General features: G+C 43.9%; 1 protein-coding gene across 1 annotated transcript; it reads right to left on the reverse strand.

Annotated features, from left to right (window-relative positions):
* Positions 1-2,147: 2,147 nt before the first annotated feature.
* LOC139838951 (uncharacterized) lies at positions 2,148-2,809 on the reverse strand. The gene is made up of 2 exons (XM_071828967.1): positions 2,717-2,809; positions 2,148-2,624 (listed from the first exon to the last, which is right to left on the reverse strand). The coding sequence occupies exons 1-2, from the start codon at positions 2,807-2,809 to the stop codon at positions 2,148-2,150; spliced, it is 570 nt and encodes a 189-aa protein (XP_071685068.1).
* Between the last annotated feature and the right edge of the window lie 19,934 nt (positions 2,810-22,743).

Below are 22,743 nucleotides of genomic sequence, written 5' to 3' on the forward strand. Positions count from 1 at the left end.
AAGTCCCTGCATACACACAAACAAAGCAAATAGAAGTTATGCCAGCCACTTGGCAGATTAGCAAAAGAAAGTAAAATGTGAGAAGATATGACCAAGCTCTGCCGAGCTGATCCATCCAGCTGCACAGGCCACACACACACACTAGCTGCTCACAAAGCTAGTGTGCATGCCCAACAGCAAGTCAAGCTAGTGTGCATGCACAACAGCAACTCACACAGCCAGTGAGTCACCAAGTATTGCCAGGCAGTGCTGTCGACCAGAGGAGAAAGGGGCCAGACAGATAAAAGCCTCCACAGTAAACCCTAACCAGTCCATCGACACAAGCAGCTGGGTAAGTCACCAAGAACACAAGAACACAAGAACACAAGAACAGGAAGAACAGCCACTGCTGTTCAACCTGCTCAAACAGCCACAAGCAGGAAATCAAGTACAGGCTAACCAGGAGGAGCAGGGCAAGCTCACACCACAATCCTGAAGCAAAATCCTCTACACCAACACATTTCTAGGAGCTGGAGTGAGGTAATCACAAATGATCATGAGCAAGCAATTGTTTTGCTCATCACTAAGCATACACATGCATCACAGAAGCAAAAAAGGGTAGGAAACCCTGGATGTATCATCACTTGGTTGCAAAACCATTTGGTGCCAGCAAATAAAACAAAGGCTAGGAGGAAAACAACCAAGGGAACACTGGTTGTGTCAACATAGTGACACAACCAGAGAAATCCAGCAAGGATTTAATCCTGTTTAGCCACCCAAAGTCACCAAGCACCTAACAGTTTAGCTAAACCATCAGAATGGCAGAAATATAAGTTTTCTACCAGTATTGTCAACATCAAAAAAAAAACTTCTGGCAATCAAACATGATCAGCCAGAGAGCATTTGTCCATACACAGCAAGCCATCTGAGGTGGGAGCTACCAAAACAGCCAGGAATTGCTGTTGAGGCCACCTCAACCACAAAATCATTGAGCCAAATAGCATATCATTACCCAGAAGGGTTCAAAGGGAGCTAGGGTCCCCAATAATTGATTGGCATCCCTTTAGCTTTATTAAATCCACTTATATGATCATTACTGCAAAGCAGTTCACATCATTTATCCACCAAATCAAATAAGGCAACACAGATAAATGATATCAACAAGTAAACCATGCACCAGAGCCTTGCAGATGATACAATGGATCATTGCAAGCATCAACTGATGCTTAGGCTCTGTTTGGTTCTGCTGTGGATTCTGGAAAATCTACTGTCAGCTGTCAGCTGTGGGAAAGCTGCTGTGAGCAGGAAACTGTGAGAAAGCTAGAAGTTATTTGGTTGGAGCAACTGTTAAACTGTATGAATTGTCTATAATACCATGAGTCCATGACAATACTTCCTTAAACTTGGTGTGAACTGTCCATAGTGACCGTACAAAATGGTTTTCGGCTTGACAGAAAGCCTGGGGACCTCCAACAATCCATAAAAACATGGCTAGTGACTCGATTGATGAAACATGGTTTGTCAACTTCAAGCCATATGTAGAAACAAGCAAATCATGAAGTGACATGAAAACATCTGTACTCATCCGAAACATCTTATAGAAATATCTAGGACGTTCAAAGCACTCCATGACCCATTGAATTCATGTTTGTTGAGCTTCTCTATATGGACTTTTGTTCAAATACCGCTCGGTGTAAAGGTTACCTATGTTCCCAATGGTGGCAGCCTGATTTGCAAGTTCAGCAAGTAGTAATAGTCCCTCCTGTCCCTTTTTTGCAACATCTTCCATGGTTATATCCATCTACACAACACAATAAAATGTTGACGTTAACATAGTAGCATCAATAATATCGTAGCATCGATAATATGGTGGTATCTATAAAATGACAATATCAACTGGAAGACAATATCACACAAATAATGGTTCACGACTCAAGAAAATAAATATTTTGCAACACAAGCCAATAAACCGTTCTACAACTCCAGAAAATATTGTTCACACACATAACCAAATAAAATGGTTGTAAAATTAAGCAAAATAAATGGTTGCAGAACTCAAGCACACGTAGATACTTCTACACACGCTTCGCCATCTCCTTTTCATGTTCCCTCTCAAGCAAGTCTTTCCTGCCATCATTTGTTTCGATCAAGGTGAGAATCTCCTTGAATTAGGGCTTTACAATCAGCAAGGTGGCTGTGTGGAAGAGAGCTGTTTTTTCTTGAACACCACATTCTTTCACCAACTTCATGGCATGTGCAATCGTGGGGACGTTATTGTTTGGAGCAGAATTAGATGATGCTTCAACGAAGGAGGTTATCTTGTCGACCCCAGTTTCTATCTTCTGGCATGTTTGCTTGTACCTTCGAAAGAAGGGACTCTTCTCATCTTTCTCTTCATTCGTCGCCTCTTCCTTGCGCCTCTTGTTTGCTTTTGGTTTACCCGTCTTAACTTCATCAGTTTTCCGTACTTCAACCACATCATCATCACTAGATTCATCAGAGGACACATCCCCAGGGCATGCCGCAGAAGCTCCAATAACATGAGCCTTATCAAAAAGCACATATAGATCATCAAGGTGCTTGGGTCCACGTTTTCTGAACTTCACATGGAGGCACTTGATATTTCTTTCAACATTGTTGCAAATCTGTAATTCATAAATTATCAAGTTAGAAAGTGCAAACAAAAAATCATGGTAACATAAATATTCAAATTAACAAAAAATGGTACTATTCTCACCTCAAGATGTTCGTTCCACAATGTGTCAGAATACTCTACTGTTTGTTTTGCATCATCCCAACCTAGCCCAGTGGCTGCGATTTTCAACTCCATGAATATCGTATACTCTTTTTTCAGATTGTCCCATTTATTCTTTAATTGTGTCTTGGTTAGCTTCTTCCCAGATCTTGCTTCAAACTTAGCTATCAAGTTCTTCCAACCAGTGGGACTGAAACAACCTATAGGCCTATTCCCAGCATCAATTTCTTCCTTGCAAATGTCAATGAAGTGCTTGACATTCACAGCATCCCAAACTGCCTTCTCAACTGCCTTCTCATACTTCAATCAAGTAAAAAATACAGTTTAGCAACTTTGCTCACATGTCAGCACACCACAACACATATAAGGTGAAATCTTTTTATACTAATTAGCAATGATAAACACTCAACGGGTATCAATGAACACTACTTGTCACTCCTTTTTTACAGCAAATAGATTTTTTGCATCGGCACAAAATAATTGGCGTACAGAGTTCCTTTATACTCACATGCACGTAGTCAAAGATTCACCGCATCCCTTACAGGAGGCCAAAACTGGTACAGAATACATGCAGTCAAGATTTACTCATCACACCATCAGACCAGTGCAGTCGAATAGATACTACTCTAGTAATAGTTATGGGAAAACTATATGCTCAACATGTCGGGCGATCACAACTTGCTACCTAGCTCCATGATTAGTCTATTAGCTAGCTCCAGCAACAACAACAAGAAGCGCGATAGATTGACATGGTGAGATTCAAAATAGAAAAAATACAGATGGGGATCACTAGGTAGGGGCATATGCTCAGAGATAGGAGCCATCGACTGTGGCCATCGTTCTTGCCTTTCACGTTGGAGAGGAGATGACGCAGATGACGCAGTAGTCGCTCCGGCCGGAGGTGGCGTGAGTCAGATCGGTAAAGGTCGTAGCGCAGGCCCGTTGGCAAGTTGAGGCGTGGGAATAGGGTCGTAGCAGTTGACGACGGCCGACCCAGTCTAGTGCCGCCGGCGGGCTGGCTGGAGGAGCGGTGCGGCACCGTACGAACCCTAGCAGCCTGGACTTGTATCCAGATCGATAGGACTGGAAGAAGAGTTGTTTCGCTAGCGATACGTTAATAGATCGAAACGGTACGACTTATCGGTGGCAGCGTGGGTAATATTCCTAAGAAGTTGGTTTTCACCGCACGGGAAGCAGGGGTATACCTGCTTTGGTAATTACACTAGCAGAATCAGGCTGCTTTTGTAGAATCTGCTTTGAAAAAAAACCCTTTCGTTAGCGTTTAGCTTTTCTACAGCAGAAGCAGGTTGGAAAAGCAGAACCAAACAGAGCCTTAAGCAAGCACCAGCACACATCAGGCCAAGCCTGTGTGATGCACACACAACACAGAGTGAGCAATAGTGAGGCACAAACATGAAACAACATATTTCACAAGCAACTGTTGATCAATTGATTGATCATCAGAAGCTTGCTAGCACTTGTTACAGATTGCTAAAGCCAAGCATAGCATCAATAATTAGCTAGTTACTGAAGAAATACACCCAAGCCATAACTGAATAAACAGATACAGAATTAATGACTTTATAATTGTATCCAGAAGCACATCAAAGGCATGATGCACCACTGGATCAAGTTACACAAGGAAAGCACACAACATTCATCACTGGATAGTGCTGTTAAGCCAACAACAATGCTCAATTGAGCATTTCCAAGATTCACAGCCCTACACACCACTCACCAGGGCACTAGCTCTTGCAAATTTGCAAGAATTATACACAGTCATCAAGCCAGGGCCACATAATTGAATACACTTGAGTGTCTAGCAAGAATAGTAACAAGAACAGAGGCACAGGGAAGGATTCAAGCAAGAAATACAAGATTAAACAAGCACATGGCTTAGGAACATTGCACAGAACCATGCACAACAAAGATAGCCATAACCAAGCATAGCCATTAGGCCGAGTAGGGCAACACAGTAGCTAGGACTCATGGCAGATGCACAGCAGCAGCACAGCAGCACAAGCAGCATAGCAGCATCACAGCAGCATACGCGCATACACGGCTAGCCAGGCGTAGCAGCAGCAGCATATCGGCACGGCCAGCATCTCTACAAGGAGAAGCAGGCCAGTGGCCAAGCTAGACGAAGAGGAGGAGGAGGAGGAGAAGAGGTAGAACAGGTAGAGAAGGGAAGGAGAAGCACATACCAGGGCGAGCAGACAGCAGTCGCGGCCATGGCGGCCACGGCGGCACACGCCGGGCGTACGGCAGCGCCAGGCTAGGCCAAGCCATGCCTCGACCAGCGCCGCAGCACCCCGCACCACTTCGGCGAGGCTCACGGCGGCGCCATAGCGCCAGGAACACCTGGGAGCAGCGAGATCGCCGCGGATCCCGTAACCCTAGCCACAGAGAGGGGGTCGGGGACGAGCGGGAGCCACGCCAGCTCCAGATCTACGCGGAGGAGCATGACCGGCATCGTGGGGCGGTTCGATTGCGCCCCATGGCGGGGGCCAAGACCGTCGGAGTTCGCCGGAATCGACCGGCGACGGCGAGGGCGACGCGGGTCGCCAGAGCGCGAGGGGATTAGGGTTCATCGAGGCGGCGCAGTGGAGGAGGGGTGTGAGCGACCGCACGGGTCGGTTGGACCCGAGCGGGTCTAACCCAAACCGCTGGGCTCCACTGACAGGTGGGCCTAGGGGTATAATTGACATTTCACAAATTCCATTTAATACTGAAAGTTTGAAAATGCATGGTAAATGTTAAATAGCTCTAAAAAATAATTAAAAATATGAAAATCACTTAGTATAAAATTCTCTATCATAATAAAATATGAAATTGAATTTTTGAAGATAAACAAGCATAAGTTCAAATTTGATGATTTAAATAATTATTTAAATCACACCCTATATTTTCAATAATGAAAATAAGTCCATAAATTCTTTTGGACTTTAAAAACACCTTGACAACATTTCAAGGTTGTATTTTACCCTAAATAGAGTATCCCTAAATCATTCTTAGTATTAACCTCTCACATGAAATGATAAGTCGTCGGGAGGGGGGAACAAACCCTAAAACTGGAATCATGCATAAATGCTTCTTTAACCATTGCCCTTATCGGACAATGATGATAATTTTCAGCAACAGAGGACAAGGGTCAGTCCACACCATCCAACTGCAACACTTTGCAGTGTTCAGGCAAGTTCATCGCTTGCTCATGTCAGTTGTGTATTTTTACCAAATTACTTGCAAAGTACTATGTTTATCACTATTGCATAAAAAGCAAAACCACTATTTTCATAACTATGAATATGACTAAGTGGTGGGCAATGGAACCATGGATTGTGTTGATATGGTGGAGGTTCCATTGCAAGGGTTTATATCCATCTAGGATTAAACAACAAATGTCGTCCAGTGATTCTTGTGCCATAATACCCGTGTTAACCATAAGATCCGGAGTGGGACGGAGTAGTCAAAAGTGTTTCCACCTCTCGTTCATCAACGGATGCGCATTACTGTAAGCACTTGATCTCGAGAGACAAGATGCAGGGGGGAACCCATAGAAGTCCCCACGGTAATGTGGTCTATGATGGGTTGCAACTGCCGGCGAAGGAATGTATGATAGAGCTCTGCATTGTCGTCGTGGCCGGGGTCCATCCTTAATTGGTGTAAGAGGACCGGCGAGGACCCAGGGTCGGAGATTGCAACAACGGGTGGGTGTTCGAGGTAGCGGAGGAACATGATTGGCTAGACCTTATACCGGGCCTCACACCATAGGAAGTGTGGACGGGAAAGCTGTCCGGTTGGCACCAAGGTTAAGATCTCTTATGGGTAAAGCAACACACCTCTGCAGAGTGTAATGAATCGTGACCTGTTACTCCCTGTTCCGGGATTTGGAACTGCGAACGCTGTCGGAAAGGAACTCCATGAAGTTCTAGTGAACCGGTGAAGGCTGACGTACATAGTTCTTTGAAATAAAAGCAACCTCTTGAAGAAATGTTTATCAAAACTTGCATTGGTATTAGACTTTCTGGTCTAATATCGTAGCTAGTGCATTAAACACCTCTTTTCTATAATGAACTTGTTGAGTATGCTCGTACTCATACCACTCTTAAATCCCCTGCTTAGATTGTCTGAACCATCTGGAGGAGGACAACGACAACCCTGAAGGAGCCGAAGTCATCGGCTATGAAGAACCAGACCTCTCTGGAGGTGTCGAAGGTGTAGACTACCTCATAGTCTACGGAACCGGGGAGGGTTCCGGAGGAGAGCACGTGTAGACCTACCAAGTAGTATTAGTATCCGAGCAGTACGCACTCTTAGTACTTAACTGCTCGAGGGAATAAATGTATAACTTAGTAAGACTTCTATATTGTAAGTTAAGTTGGGTTCGCCTCGAACCCAGGAGTATCCCTCTTAGGACCCAAGAAGAGCTCCGAGATGATATGCACATTATGCTTGTAATAATAAATGAATGAGTTATGGACCTGCTATGTTCTGTTGTACTACTCTGAGGGATGTAATATTTGCGGATTGGTACTTCGTGAATGTTATATCAACGACTGGCATACTACAACATGCAGTGGTATGCAGGGTCACCATAGTTGAGGATGCTGCTGGGCAGATGGGTCCCACATGTCAGCCTCTATGTACAATAAACCTTTACTTTCTTGGATTTTTTTGGCACCTGATTTCTACCTACTTGGAATTTTATTTCGATCCCCTGCCGCCTTTGATAGGTCCCATATTTCAGCCTCTATGTACATATATGGTGGGCGAAGCTTTGATATGATGGGCTCTAAAATTAAATTCGGAAGGTTTCGGCTGGCATGAACTAGGGTGGGCCAAGATGACCGCGAGAGGCTCTATTTTTAATGGGCTCATTAGAACAATTCAGTTTGCTGGGGGTGCCAGGCCCACTTGATGTGGGTGTGTTCCCTCAAGAACAAAAACACTAATCTGGGTGTAGCTCCTCCGGAATCGAAACAAAAGACCTAGGGGAGGGACTAAGAAAAGACGGAATAAGCTCCCCAAAAATTGCATAAATTCACGTGAAAAGTCGCCTCTGTATCCTTCGTCGCCGTGCTCTTCTCTAGATGCACTGGCGTTCAACTAGACCGTGCAACAAAGATTTTCCAGGCCTCTTTCAGCTGAGCCAGCCGTGCACCGCTGGCTGCGCTGTTCTTCTCTTGAAGCACCGACGGCAGTCTACTGGTCGATCGACATGTATGCATGTTATCTTCAGGGCTGGGAAATTGTCGGACTAATTATCACTGGAAGAGTGTAGTCAACCCCCATGTAATTTTGTTTGCTTGCTGTAATTGATCAGTTGCATTTTTTCGCTCTAGATCTATTTCTTATACTAGGCATTGTTTTCCTCTAGATCTGTTTATTCTAATTGGTTGGTCATGTGTTGCACTCCATCAATTTGTTCTGTCAAATATGTAACCGCGCAGTCAATCTATTTGCTGAAAAAAATATGTTTCCTTTGTTCATGTATTCGAGATGTTTGCTGATACAATGTGTTATTTATAGTTTTATATAAAATCTATTTGCTTAGATATCTAGGCATGGATTTGTTCTCAACTTGTTCGTTGAAATAGCTTAAAGCTTCTGACCATCTATTTTCAAGGTGTGCTTGCAGAGCTGCGAAGGATATTTTGAGAAATCTATAGTAAAGTTAACTTTTTGACAGAAGAGTGATAGAATGTCTTATGAATGAGACATCAGAAATCGTGTGCAAGATTGAGCTGATATATCCTCCATGCTTTTTTGATAGTACGATGGAGCATTTGGATGTTCTAATACTACCCGATGAGGCAGTACATAGAGGTCCGGTGCAGTATAGATGGATGTACCCTACAGAACATCGACTTGACACGTCCAAGGTTGATGTTAAGATATTGCATGGACAGTTTGTTAAGTGAGTGATATGCATTGTATCCACACATATATAAAATGAACTTGTAACTAAACTAGATATATTCACATAATCATACTTGACTATGTTTTGCAGGTTCTTCGAAGAAACAAAATTACTAGGACCAATAATGTGTGGGGTGGATTTGGGTTTTAGGATCATGATGTAAAATATTCAGTTGCATCTTGTCTATTTTGTAACGGCAAGATCTCGCAGCTGCGCCAAAAGGAACATGGTCATGCTAGTGATGTACTGATGTCCGTTGTTGAGACGTGTAAGTCGATTGCCTAGCCCTTTCCATCAGTTTGAACTTTTGATTGCGTTGACTAGTGCATGAAGCTTGACACCCATATCATGTGGTCCTCATATGAGGATAAGAACACCTTAATTCAGCTTGCATTGCTAATGGTGTCTACTGCAGAACTGGTGTAGCTTCAATGGAGACTGGTGCAGCTGGAGTTGGTACTGGTGAGCCTGCACCTGACATCATCGTGCCACCTGAAGTAGGTAGTGTATTGGAATTAGACTGATAAGCATAGCACCTTCCAAAGAACAAGATGCTGCTAGTGTTTCTTAAGGTGATTTTACGCCAAAAGTCATGTATGCTCAACAGGTGCCGTACCTAGTTTGGATATTGTGTTGTTACCCTTTTGTGGTTTGGTATACCCGAAATTTTATGTACGCGTTTTTGAACTAGAGAACATGCGAACCGAATTTGGTTTTGATTATGACTTGATGTGACTCTAGGTCCTGGATTCCTGAACAAAGGCAATGTAGCCAGACTCAAAATCAAATCTCAATTGAGTAGCAACCGTCCAACTAATTAAATCAAAAATATTTCAGAAGCTTATTTCAAAAATATTTCAGAAGCTAGGTCCTGGATTACTGATTTTGTTTGTAACGATGATAGCTTGATGTGACCGCCGGCCTTAACTGCCGGAGCATAGGAACTCTTACTTAGCAGGGTCTAGCGTCTTTATATTATTATTATATTATATTACTTGGACCATAGCCATATTTTAAATGAAATCTCAGTCGGGCGGCAAAATTTCCCGCCAATCCTGAAATATTTCAAACGCATTTTTGAATGTGATTAAGAAGATAGATGATGATCATGGTAGTAACCGATATTCAACGTGATGATGATTTGATTGTGTACTCGGCCTTGAACAGAGGTACTAGTACGGTGTCACAATTTTTTATCATTATACTTGGATCGTAGCCAAATTCAAAATCTCATAGCAGCAAAACTTTCCGCCCACAAAATAAAATATTTCACACGCTTCCAAATTCCCATTCTACCCCTGTGGAGATGACAGCAAAGTCGGTTGGTGGGCGGCAAGCCCGTCATTTTTTCGATCACCACCTCCCTAGCCCCGGAAACCCTCCGAAAAAAAAATCATTTCCCTCAGACCACCCACCGGAACTTCCCAAGTCCCTCTCTCCCACCTCCACGACCATCGCACCAGAACTTCCCAACCGGACTTTCCTGCCTACCCGAGGCCGCGCGATCCTCCTCATCAGTATGTCTGCCGGAGCCGCTTCATCGACGTCATCATCAACCGGACCGGATCATCCCCGTCGAACCTCGAAACCATATACTCATCCAGCAGTCTACCGCAGTCGCTTCAGCTATGGTATCGTCCACCCCACCGGAGCCGCTTCGCCGGATCCGTCGTCCACCGCATCGGATCTAGCTCACCGATACCGTTGTGCATGAACCGAATCTACTTCACCGGCACCATGCATTCTTCTACTGTCGCTTTCCTATTGCTTCCTACCAGTTCTTGTTTAATCTTGGGGGAACCTGGTTGTGCTAATGACGCGCCGTTACGTTTTTGCAGATGAGATGAGTAACCATGAAATGTAATGGCCGTCTCTCCAACCCCAAGTAGCACATGTAGTGTACTTCATCACCGGATCTATCAACCCCAGGAAGATCTACAGTGACTCCCACAAAGTGCTTCTCCTAATGTAAGTCCCTTATTTTAGCGCCATGTTCTGAGTTCAGATGCTTGTTTGTCTGAAGCTCTTTAAGTTCATTCCTATCAACACCCTGCTATTTTCTAGTTCATTGCTAACTTTAAGCGATTGAACATATTGGTTTGCATTTCCTGCTCTGTAGATGTAGCCATCATAACTTCTATCTTGATCAGTCGTTGTTACAAAAAATTATAGCCTGCTACTATTTTGTTCATGTCAATCTTGTTCTCCCTGAACATGTTGGTTTGCATTCCATGTAATGTAGGTGATGCCATTGTTATTTCTATCTACTTCGTTGTAAGCTAACAAAGTAATTGACTACTATTAGTTTCTGCATGGTATCACTCTGCTATCATGCAGTACAAATTTATTTAAACTCGTCACACTAGCTAGTTCGATAATAATTTTGTGTGCCATCGGGTTCTCCAAAAGCTGCAACATTAACTCTCTTCTCTTACTTTGCATAGCACTCACCCATGGAATGTTGAACATATTGGTTTGCATTTTCTCTCCAGCTCTGCTATAAGTTCACAGGTGATCCCACTATATTCTGTATCTGGTTCATCCTTACCTCCAGCATTAACTATCCTCTGTGTGTTGCTCATTATAAATTTAAGTCCCGAAATATATTGATTTTCATTCCCTTCACTACACGTTTAGGAATGATGCTGTTATAATTCCTATCTGGTACATTCCTATCTACTACAGTAACGTCATGTAATTATTTAGTTCATGGCCAACTTTAAGTAATTGCACATGTTGATTCACATTTTCTGCTCTATAGCTTTTGCCATCTTAATTTCTATTTGGCTCATTGTTTGTTACAAAAGTAACAGCCTCCTATTACATAGTTCGTGCCAAATTGAAGTCACTAAACATGTTACTCTGCATTCCCTGTACAAGTAATACCGTTATTATTTGTACCTAGTTCGTTGTGAGCTACTAAATTAACTGCATGCTATCAGTTCATTCACTACCCTCTATGTGATGCATGTTACGTATTTTAAGTCCCTGAACGCATTGATTAGCATTCCCTGCACAACAAAGTTCGGATTATAATTCCTTTACTATTTATTACTAGCCATGACAGTAAAATGTTGCTATTATTTAGTTCATGGCCAACTTAAGTAATTGAGCATGTTGGTTTGCATTACCTGCTCTATAGTTGTTGGCATTATAACTACTATCTGGTTCATTCTTTGTTACAAAAGTAAGTGTCTTCTATTATGTAGTAGTTCATGTCAATTTGGAAGTAACTGAACATGTTGGTCTACTTTTCCTGCACTGCAAATGATACAACTATTGTATCTATCTGGTTTGTCATAAGCCAGGCTAGTAACTGCTGCTCTGGTTCAAGTACGTGTACCTTTCGTATTGCTATAGGCCTGCATGTGTGTATATATATATGCATGAGAACACATTCTTGAGAGATTCCAGCCACATATATAGTGTAATTATGTAGCCCATCGCTCACTATTTTTGGTGTTTAATGCATGAACATTACTGGGATGAAGGGAATACATACATACTGTTTATCATGCTGGAACTCGTATGTGCATGATTGATCGTGTCTTGATGCAGAGTAACAAAAAACTCCGTTTATAAATAGGGATTTCTATTTTCGTGCCCCTGGCTCCTTAGTTGTGCTCAGTTTTCCCTAGCCCCTTAGTTTTTCCCCAGTTTTCCCCAAGACCTTGTCTGAAACCCGCAGAAGTAGCTCGGACGGAGGATTCCCGTTTAGTTGACGTTGGTTGGTGCTGGCAAGTGGGGCCGCTGTTGGTGCCCCGCAGTGGACACGTCTTCACTTATCCAGATCATCGTGGGACCCACAACTTGTCCACGTTAGTGCGCCGGACCCAACACTTACCCAGGTAACCGTTGCAAAATGGGAGCCCAAGCCAGCCCCGCGCCCGTGCCCGTGCCATTGCTTCCCCTTTCTTTCCCCGCGCCCCATTGTTCTTCTTCTCCGCCAGCGGCAGCCCTTCTCCGGCAGGCGGGTGATGTCTAGTTTCTCTTCGACCTCCCATTCTTCATGGCCGCAGTATGGACCCGTGCCTTTGACAAGATGCCATGACTGCCCACGCCAGGAGCCTCTGAAGCGGTCGATCTGTAAGACGGACGAGAACGGCAACCGTGGACATGAGTTCCTTGCATGCGAGAGCTTGCCATATAGAGAGGGGGATAAGGTTAGATCTCGCTCTAATTTCTCTGCTTTCTCTCGATTTTCTTGCTATTCCCTCGAATTTGGGATTTAGGGTTCCCGTTGTTGTTTTCAGATCCTGAAGAAATGCAGGCATTTCGAGTGGATCGATGTGTACGTTCAGAGGCTTCAATTGCAGGAATCAATTGGCGCTATTGGGGAGCATAATTTGGGAGGGGGGGGGGAATTGCTGTAGAGAATGCGGCGGAGAGAGGAGCCGTTCCGATTATGCCTAATGCTCCCAATGCAGGACTGGTGGAAGTGAAGGGAGAACTGAAGAAAATGAACAAGCAGTTGAGGCAGCTAATCGAGTTGAAGAAGCAAGCTAATCTGATGGCTGGTTGTTTTTTCTATTGTATAATTGCGATCGGATTCCTATCATTGCTCACCAGGCGCTAGAAGTTGTTACAAGGGATACCTTGTTACAAATTCATTATTCAGTTACATGTACTTGTAGTTGTTTTCATAGTTAGTGTGTGCATTCACCGAAATTACCAACTATATTGGAATGCGCCCAATAATTGTTAGAGGGGTGACAAATAATCTAGGGCTCCCAATAATCTATTCACCGAAATCCGCAAATATGTATGCCTCATGTTTATACCAAAATGATACCACTTTTGGGCCGTTTCAAATTACCAAAACTATATGCCAAAACTATATCCCCTAAAAGAAAAGGAAAGCGAAAGATAGTTGATAATTGTTAGAGGGGTGACAATAATGCATTCACCGAAATCCGCAAATATGTATGCCTCATGTTTATACCGAAATTACCACTTTTGGGCCGTTTCAAATTACCGAAACTATATGCCAAAACTATATCCCCTAAAAGAAAAAGGAAAGCGAAAGATAGTTGATAATTGTTAGAGGGGTGACAATAATGCATTCACCAAAATCCGCAAATATGTATACCTCATGTTTATACCGAAATTATACCACTTTTGGGCCGTTTCAAATTACCGAAACTATATGCCAAAACTATATCCCCTAAAAGAAAAAGGAAAGCGAAAAATAGTTGATAATTATTAGAGGGGTGACAATAATGCATTCACCGAAATCCGCAAATATGTACGCCTCATGTTTATACCAAAATTATACCACTTTTGGGCCATTTCAAATTACTAAAACTATATGCCAAAACTATATCCCCTAAAAGAAAAAGGAAAGCGAAAGATAGTTGATAATTGTTAGAGGGGTGACAATAATGCATCCACCGACAGAGAGAGAGAGGGGTGGCCACAAAGAGAGAGAGATGGGTGGCCACGAAGAGACGGGGAGGGGTATACTGCCTGTTAGATCAGTTGATCAACGGTTCGTGGAGTCGATCCGTGTGACAACGGCTCAACCAATCAGGATAAGTTTGGGCTTCTGAGAGCATTTGTGACAGAACTTGAGGGCAAAACTGAGTAGTACTAACAATCCAAGGGCACATAAATAGTAAATAGACTAAGGGATTCAAATAAAAAGAATTACAAAATGAAAAATGCGTGTTTTGTACAATATAATTCATATTGGGCTACATCAAATTATTTGCAATTCAAATATACATGAGTGTGACAATTATGGCATCATTTAGACAAACTATGTTTTTGGGGAAGATGTTTTGCAAAGGGGTTTGAGTGGAAAACCATGCATCTTCATAGCTACACTAGTGATTCTGAGAAGTGGCAATTTGTGGTAAAACTTGATTTATATATGTTTGTTAAGGTTTTCTTGGTGGCAGGTTGCGTAGGAAGACTCCATGAGTAGGTGCCACTATGTTTTTATTTTTTTGAATTTTTTTGCGCATGAAATGCCTCAATTAGATATGTTAATCTCATTTGTTGACTCTCTGTTGACTAGCTACTTGAGGGTAAAACTGAGTATATTGCACTTGCCAGTCTAAGTACTCGAGGGGAAAACTGAGTATAGATAAAATTTCTGTATAAGGCCCGAGGTTATAACTGAGTACACCAAACGTCTAAGGGTTAGACTCGTGTCGCGGTGCACGCTGCAGCCGTGCATAGCGGACGCGTGTTGCGGTACACTCCACCTTCGTCTTTATAGAGCCCTTTTCCTCTCCCTCGACGCACGTTCTCACTGCAACCGTCTCTCCTGTCCCATCATCTTCTCCACAACCGAAGAAAAACCCCCGAAGAAAACCGCCGGCGATGGAGAAGAATGAGATGCCCATTGTCGGCGCATCAGCCGCCGGCGCATCGGCCGCTGCCCCCGTCCAGGCCCCTGTCGCTGCTTCCAACGTAGCAGTCGGCGCATCAGCCGCCGGCGCATCGGCCGCTGCCCCCGTCCAGGCCCCTGTCGCTGCTTCCAACGTAGCAGCCGGCGCATCAGCCGCCGGCGCATCGGCCGCCGCCACCGTCCAGGCCCCCGTCGCTTGGGACCCGTACGAACCAGTGCCGTACGTCGCGCCGGAGAACCCCTACGACACCAGCATCGTCGACGACGAGCCGGAGGTAACCCTTTACTCCCTTGTTCTTATCCCATTTCAATCCTTTTGTGTTAGATCTAGCGTTATTAGGGTTCATCTGTTCCTAGTTCAATCCATTTGTGTTAGATCTAGCGTTATTAGGGTGCGTCTGTTCCTAGTTCAATCCTTTTGTGTTAGATCTTGCGTTATTAGTGCTTGTGATTTGCTTTTGTTTAAGATTTGTGCCGATGATGATGAATATTTGGGCACAAATTGATTCAGGGTTTGGTCAGTTAACAATTGGTGTGTTCAAATTTGTTGTGCATGATCTTTGGTTTACTGACTCAAATCCTGGATATAAGTGTGTCCAATGTAACTGAGGCTACCTCTTTTTTTCGAGCCCATATTATCATGCATGATCTTTGTTCACTCTCTGTTCCATCATCGTTGCAATTGACTCCGTGTTTTTTCACGATCTTTGGTGCTACGTGACAGGTACAGAGCAGCGACGTCGACAGCGACAACGAGTCCTTCCACACCAAGACACGTCACGTCCTCAGGAGGCTGCAGTCCGACCATTACGATGGCCCCTTTGCTCGAGGCATTTAAAAGTGCCCCTTCTGCAACTGGAAGCTCCGCGCCACCGACTTCAACTGTCTAGTGAACCATGCTGAATCCATCGGCAGATGCGCCGCTAGAGTTGGAACGACGGTGAACGTGCATGCGTTCATGGCCAAACACAAAGCACTTGGGATTCACCTGCGCAACCTCCAGGCGAGTCACAGGCGCAACCTGGAGGCGTTGAACATGCCTACTACACTCTCTGTATGTGACTGCTCTATCTGTAGAGCAGCTTAAATTCATGTAAAATGTAGCTTATGTTGTAGGGTTTTATCGGTACTACTGTTGGATCTGTCGTGAATATATCTATGCTATGTTGGCTGCTGTATGCAGCTTATCCTATATTTTTCTGGATTTGTGCCCTAGATTTCCTACCTGATTGGGTAAAAACGAAGGCATAAAGAAATGAATGTCGTTAAAAAATAGAAGGAGAAGCTGCTCTAGATTTGCTACCAATTTGGGCTATCAAATATGAATGAGATCGAGCGAGAGAGAGGAAAAAGGTACATTGAAAACTGCTAATCTGGGCGAAAGAGATAGAAACCACTCGTGCCCACGTCCCGGACCCACACGGCTCCACACGCTACGGCCCCACACGCTACGGCCACACAAACATGGTCTCGTCCTGTCCCACGCGGTTCCTTCCTACCAGCCCCACACGACGCGGCCCCACAAACGACACGACCCCACTCATCAGCATGGAACGGCCAACTTAACGGATTCCTTCCGTCCGAGCTCCTTCTGTGAGTTTCAGACAAGGTCTTGGGAAAACTGAGGAAAAACTAAGGAGCTGGGGAAAACTGAGCACAACTAAGGACCCGAGGGCACGAAAATAGAAATCCCTTATAAATAAGGGCAATATCGAACATCTTCAACGAGTGTATCAACATGGTGAGCTGCATGGTACTTGATAGTAGTAAGTCTGTTGTTTTATTCTGATGTGCTCGGTTATATAAGCCACAGAATAATTCGATTGCTTGTTTATCTTGCACTATATCAGCTGCTTAAGGATTAGAACATCACATTTTTTTATGTTGGTATAGATTATACACATCAAAAGGAAGCTCACAACTTATTATTTGCCATTTGTCCACGTTAAAATGTTCTGGCTGTTGCTATACGACATGCACTCTTTATTTACTTATTGGTAGTCTATATTATCCCCATACCGGTAGACTATCTGTGCACATTACAATGATCTTGTTATAACGAGGAAATGGTGAGTTCCAAATTCTTTGGCAAACAACATTGTAGTGTATTTGCCTTTCCATTGTTGTTGTCTTAACTTGTAATATCTTTGTTTCAGATATAGGTGGTCCACGGACAACATAAAATATTGCTGAATCCCTTCATTGTATTGCTAGGTTTAATTACCATTCAATCTCTCTGGGTTCTGTAATATTTTTTCAAAGTCTTGCAGCTGATGTAATATTTTCTCAAAGCCTTGCAGTTGATGTAATATTTAGTTAGTTTCTATTGTTCTTTCGTGCATTCTTTCTATGGTGCTTGTGGTAAGTGAGGCTATGCGACTGAAATCATGTGTTGCGTAAATATTCTCAGTATGTAACCGATCGTTGCTGGCGCCATCTAAATCACAAATTTCCATTCCCGCAACGGCCCAATTAAGCGAAATCACATATGGACCGGCCCGCAAAATCCTAAAGCGCCTAACATGCCAACATGTTAACATAGAATTTCGTAGATGGGCCGCCCAACAAGAAAAAACGGGTTTCGCGCACCTCGGCCCAACAAGACTATCGGGCCTTCCTAGGCCCACATATATTATGTAGTGTGCTAACAGGTCGATCCATCAACTAAACGGCCGGCCCACTTACTTATTGGGTTGGCCCGGTTTGCCTGTTGACCGGTCAAACAAAGACATTCTACCCGACCCACATGACTATTGGGCCGGCCCATTTATCGTGTTGACCGGTCAAATGAAGACCCACTTGTTCAGTGGACTGGCCCTGGCATCCTGTTGACCGGTCAAACGAAGGCATTCGGTCCCGCCCATGTCCTTAGTGGACCGGCCCATTAAAATTTTAACCAGTCAACCTTAGAGGTTAGGCCCGATCCACATACCTAATAGACCAGCCCAGTTATATAGTTGATCGGTCAAACTAAGCCAGCTGGCCTGGCCCGCAAACTAAATGGGCTGGCCTGCTTAAGGCGTGGCAGACCTTGTGTGGGCCTACCATCTACCACGGGGGTTGAGTCGGTTAGCGGCGTTAATTGACAGTTAACGGCGTCTACCACGTGTCAGTTTGCATGACGTATGCAGTCAACAGCCTCCCGAAAACACTTCTGCAATGATCTGATTTTTCGTGGCCAAAGCGCGCCCACCGCACCGAAAATTTGTGGTAGGCCTTTGCCTGACGCAGTTTGAACCACATAACCAATATCGTCGGCTTAGGCTCATAGCGACGAAAAAGGGGCCATACCTGACGAAAATTGGACGTTGAGTATCAGAACTTTTCTTCTAGTGCATGCCTCCCCGAGCCTGTGCCCACCCGTTTTATAAGCTCGATAGGTACATACCGATTATTTGCATATTTGAAACCAAAAGCTTTCACTAAGAAAAGAATGTCATGTTTATTAGCGGAAACTAGGCAAAAAAATACAATAATATCACAAAAGCACACCAACCACATAAACAAAAACCAACGCCAACACAATCAGCCCAACTAGCCAGCCTCACACACCACACCACTGTCGGAGAGAAAAAGTCGTGACTGCTATGAGAGAAACAAACCCTCAAAACTCCTCGGACGGTGAAGAAGACTGCAATCCAGAAGTTCTGACGCCAAAGGTACGCCGACGACCAGCGAAAAAGGTGACTTCAAAATGTGTGGTAGATCCCTCTGTAGCACGGAACCTGTGACCAAATCTAAAGAAACCGACGCCGGTGGCATTTGCCTATTTCCTATCGCGCGGAATGTAGCGACACAGTTGGTAGCCGCGCTTGTAAATCAAGTGTCTTCGGCTCGACAATATTCCATTACGGGTCATCGTGGCTAAGGTGAGATCTCAATGGAAAAACCCCCAAATATGTGTGATAAAAGCAAAATAATTACTTGTTCATCCATTTTTTATTACCCCTGAAGTTCACTAAAACTACATCATACTACCACCATTAAGGTAAAAAATACGGTTCAGAAAAATAAAGGTCCACCCTGTCACCCGCCTCGGCAGGAGTGTTTCCTATGATGTCGGCGGAGTGTTCGACACTCTCTCAACACGGAGAGCAGTGGTCTCTCAGCTAGACGGACACGAGGGTCGGCGACCGACGAAGGCGTGAAGTATGAAACGCATACCAGCCTCTCTGAATGTTAGAAGCATACATCATATTTCGATATCTAGTCAATATGCTTAATTGGGTTAATCTCCACGTGTTACCAACTATGCCTACTCGGCTGACTATATAAACATGTAACCGGTGTGGGACACAGCATCGCTTCCACCACATACAAAAACTCACAACCTTTAACGAGTGCACGTACACGTAGATGGCCCCCTACGTCAGTGGCGGTGTGCACGTGCGCCGATCCCATCAATCCCTGCCTCTCTCTCTCTCTCTCTCTAGATTTTTGTTGCTGGACTAATGCAGATTCACCGGCGGTAGGATAACCTTGTGGTTCTTTGCCAAGTTCCCCTGGCCACTCCCCTGGTGCCTACGCATCGTAACTTGAACTTTAATCCAAAACATAGCCTGAAACAAGGTGGCCTAGTCCTGATAACTCCCCTCACACCGGCCCGGTTCCCCGTCTCCATCTGGTACTTGTGTAGGGATTCGTAGCATAGAAACAAAAAATTCCTACTACAAGAATGAATAACAAGCTAAGATCTAATCTAGTAGATGGTAGAAACGAGGTGAAGATCAACATACCCTCGAAGATCGCTAAGCGTTAATGAAGATAAATCTCGTGATGGATGTATTCGATCAGTTGCCGCTTTCAAAAGCGTGTAGAAGATCTTGACGGTGCCACAATCAGGTAGCACCTCCGTACCCGATCACACGTACGGCGTTGATGACGACATCCTTCTCCCCGTTCCAGCGGGCATTAGATGTAGTAGATCCTCCTCGGAATCCCGTCAGCACGACGGCGTGGTGACGGAGGTGGTGGAGATCTTCGGCGGCGCTTCACCGTAAGCACCGCGCGCGGGAGAAATAGGAGGAGGGAGTAGCTAGGGTTTGGGAGAGGGGCACTTGGGGCGCCGGCCTGGGAGCCCCTTGGTGGTGCGGCTGGATTGGTGTGGTCAGCCCCCTCCCTCTCCTCCTCTATATATAGGTGGAAAACCTAGGGTTCCCCCAAAAACCACTTTGGAGTCCAACTCCCAAACTTACCAAATATTGGAAACCTAGATGGAAAGGGATTTCTCCCTTTCTTTCTTCTATGGCCGGCCAATTCCCACCTGGTGGGTTGGCTAGGGCTGGTGGAGTCCCTCCGGGACTCTACCTGCCATAGTGATTTATTCCGGACGATTCTAGAATCTTCTACAACTTTCCATAAATGCACCGGACCATTCCCAAACTTGGAATGTGACTTCCTATATATGAATCTTATTCTTTGAACCATTCTGGAACTCCTCGTGATGTCCTGTATCCCATCCGAGACACCGAACAATATTCGAATTCCATTCCATATTCCATATCTACTTAAAACGACATCGAACCTTAAGTGTGTCACCCTACGGTTCGTGAACTATGCAGACATGATCGATACTCTTCTTTGAGCAATAACTAATAGTGGGACCTGGAGATCCATAATAGCTCCCACATATTCAAAGATGACTTCGTGATCGAATGACCATTTACATACGATACAGATTTCCTTTGTCGCGCGATATTTTTACTTATCCGAAGTTTGATCGCCGGTATCTCTATACCTAGTTCAACATCGTTACCGATAAGTACTCTTTACTCGTACCGCGATATGACATCCCTTATGAGCTAGTCACATGCTTGCAAACTAGTTGGATGACATTCCACCGAGAGGGCCCAGATTATATCTATCTGTCATTTGGATGGACAAATCTCACTACTGATCCACACGCTTCAACCTATACTTTCCGAACACTTAATGTCACCTTTAAAAATACCCATTAACGAAGTAGTGTTTGATGTCATCAAAGCATCCATCCGGTGTTGGTGATTAACATGATCTCATGGTCAAAGGATTAGGTTACTATGTCTCTTAAAGCTTGAAGCAAAACGAACTTAATGACTTGATCATATACTACGCTTACTATGGGTGTATGTCCATCAGATCATTCACCTAATGATATGATCTTGTTATTAATAACATCCAATATTCATGATCAGGAAACCATGATCATCTATTAATCAACAAGCTAGTTTAACTTGAGGCTTACTAGAGACTCTTTTATGTTTACAAAACACACAGTATTAATGTTTCCAGTTAATACAATTATAGCATGGGATGCAAACATTTATCATGAACACTAAGATATAACAATAAACACTTTTATTATTGCCTCTTGGGCATATCTCCAACAACTTGTGCATTGTAACTTGAACTTTAATCCAAAGCATAGCCTAAAAAAACTTTAATCCTAAACATAGCCTAAAACAAGGTGGCCTCGTCCCGGTCACTCCCCTCGCACCGATCGGTTTCCCATCTCCGCCTGGTACCTGTTGTAACACCCTGGCCACCCCCCGGCCGGATGTGTTACCCTGGCAGCTCTCTAGGATCTCTAGACTGGCCCCACAAATCAACACATGTTTTTTCTGCACACTTTATTCTTACTCTTGCGTACCCGAGATCAACTTTCCGGTCTATCACGCATCCTCAAATCGCTCCAAGCTATGCACGTTTAACCTCAGAGTTCTTTGCTGATGAGCTTTCCGAAAAAGAAGTTGCAACTTATTGATATAAGTATCCCATCAATCATATTGAGCCCTGAGCTAGGATGTCACACATGCGCATCATAACTTCATCTTTAATCCTAAACATAGCCTAAAACAAGGTCAAACATGTAGGCCGGGAGCCAAGACGAATTTCCGAAACAGGGAGCGGCGATTTGGCTCCCGGGAGCATATGCTCCCGGTTTTTTCGAAAAATAAGAACAAATCGAAAACTTATCAAAAAATTCTGAAAAAAAATCATGCACGTACCTGACCATGGCACGCACCACCGTATAAAATGTCGTTGCAAAATGTCATCGTATGCGCCCTGGATAAAAATGACAAATTTCTGACATAAAATGAGATCCAAAAATTTGAATCTCAGATCTGGAAATTTGTCATTTTTGCCCAGGACACATACGATGACATTTCGCAGCGACATTTCACAAGATGGTGTGTGCCATGCTCAGGTACGTGCATAATTTTTTTCGGATTTTTTTGAAAAGTTTTGAAAAACAAAATTTGCTCCCAAAAAATTCGGGAGCAAATGCTCCCGGGAGCCAAGACGAATTTCCGAAACATGTACTGATATTATATTGTTACAATTTCAAAGAAAGGGCATTAACTTAAGCATAATATTTACATGAAGACGAGTCATAGGGTTTCGAGTGACCAGGATGTTGTCAATATTGTGGGAACGGTGATTGGACTCTCACCGGATGCATGTTGATATATGTGGGAGAAAACCCCACGGTAGTTGTACAAGAGAAGAAGTATGTATACGTACTGGTATACTATACCATATCCGTGTACATACCATATTACATGTCTACCAGCCCCCCTTAATCTGAGCCTTGGAAAGGTTCACAGATAAAGTTTTTGTAAAACCATCAACAACTTGATCCTGGGTAGAGATGAACTTGATGTCCAACAATTTATTGGCGACCCGCTCACGAACAAAGTGATAGTCAATTTCAATATGCTTGGTCCTGGCATGAAAAATAGGATTGGCAGACAG

This window comes from Lolium perenne, chromosome 4 (assembly GCF_019359855.2).
Source record: "Lolium perenne isolate Kyuss_39 chromosome 4, Kyuss_2.0, whole genome shotgun sequence".
Lineage (NCBI taxonomy): Eukaryota > Viridiplantae > Streptophyta > Magnoliopsida > Poales > Poaceae > Lolium > Lolium perenne.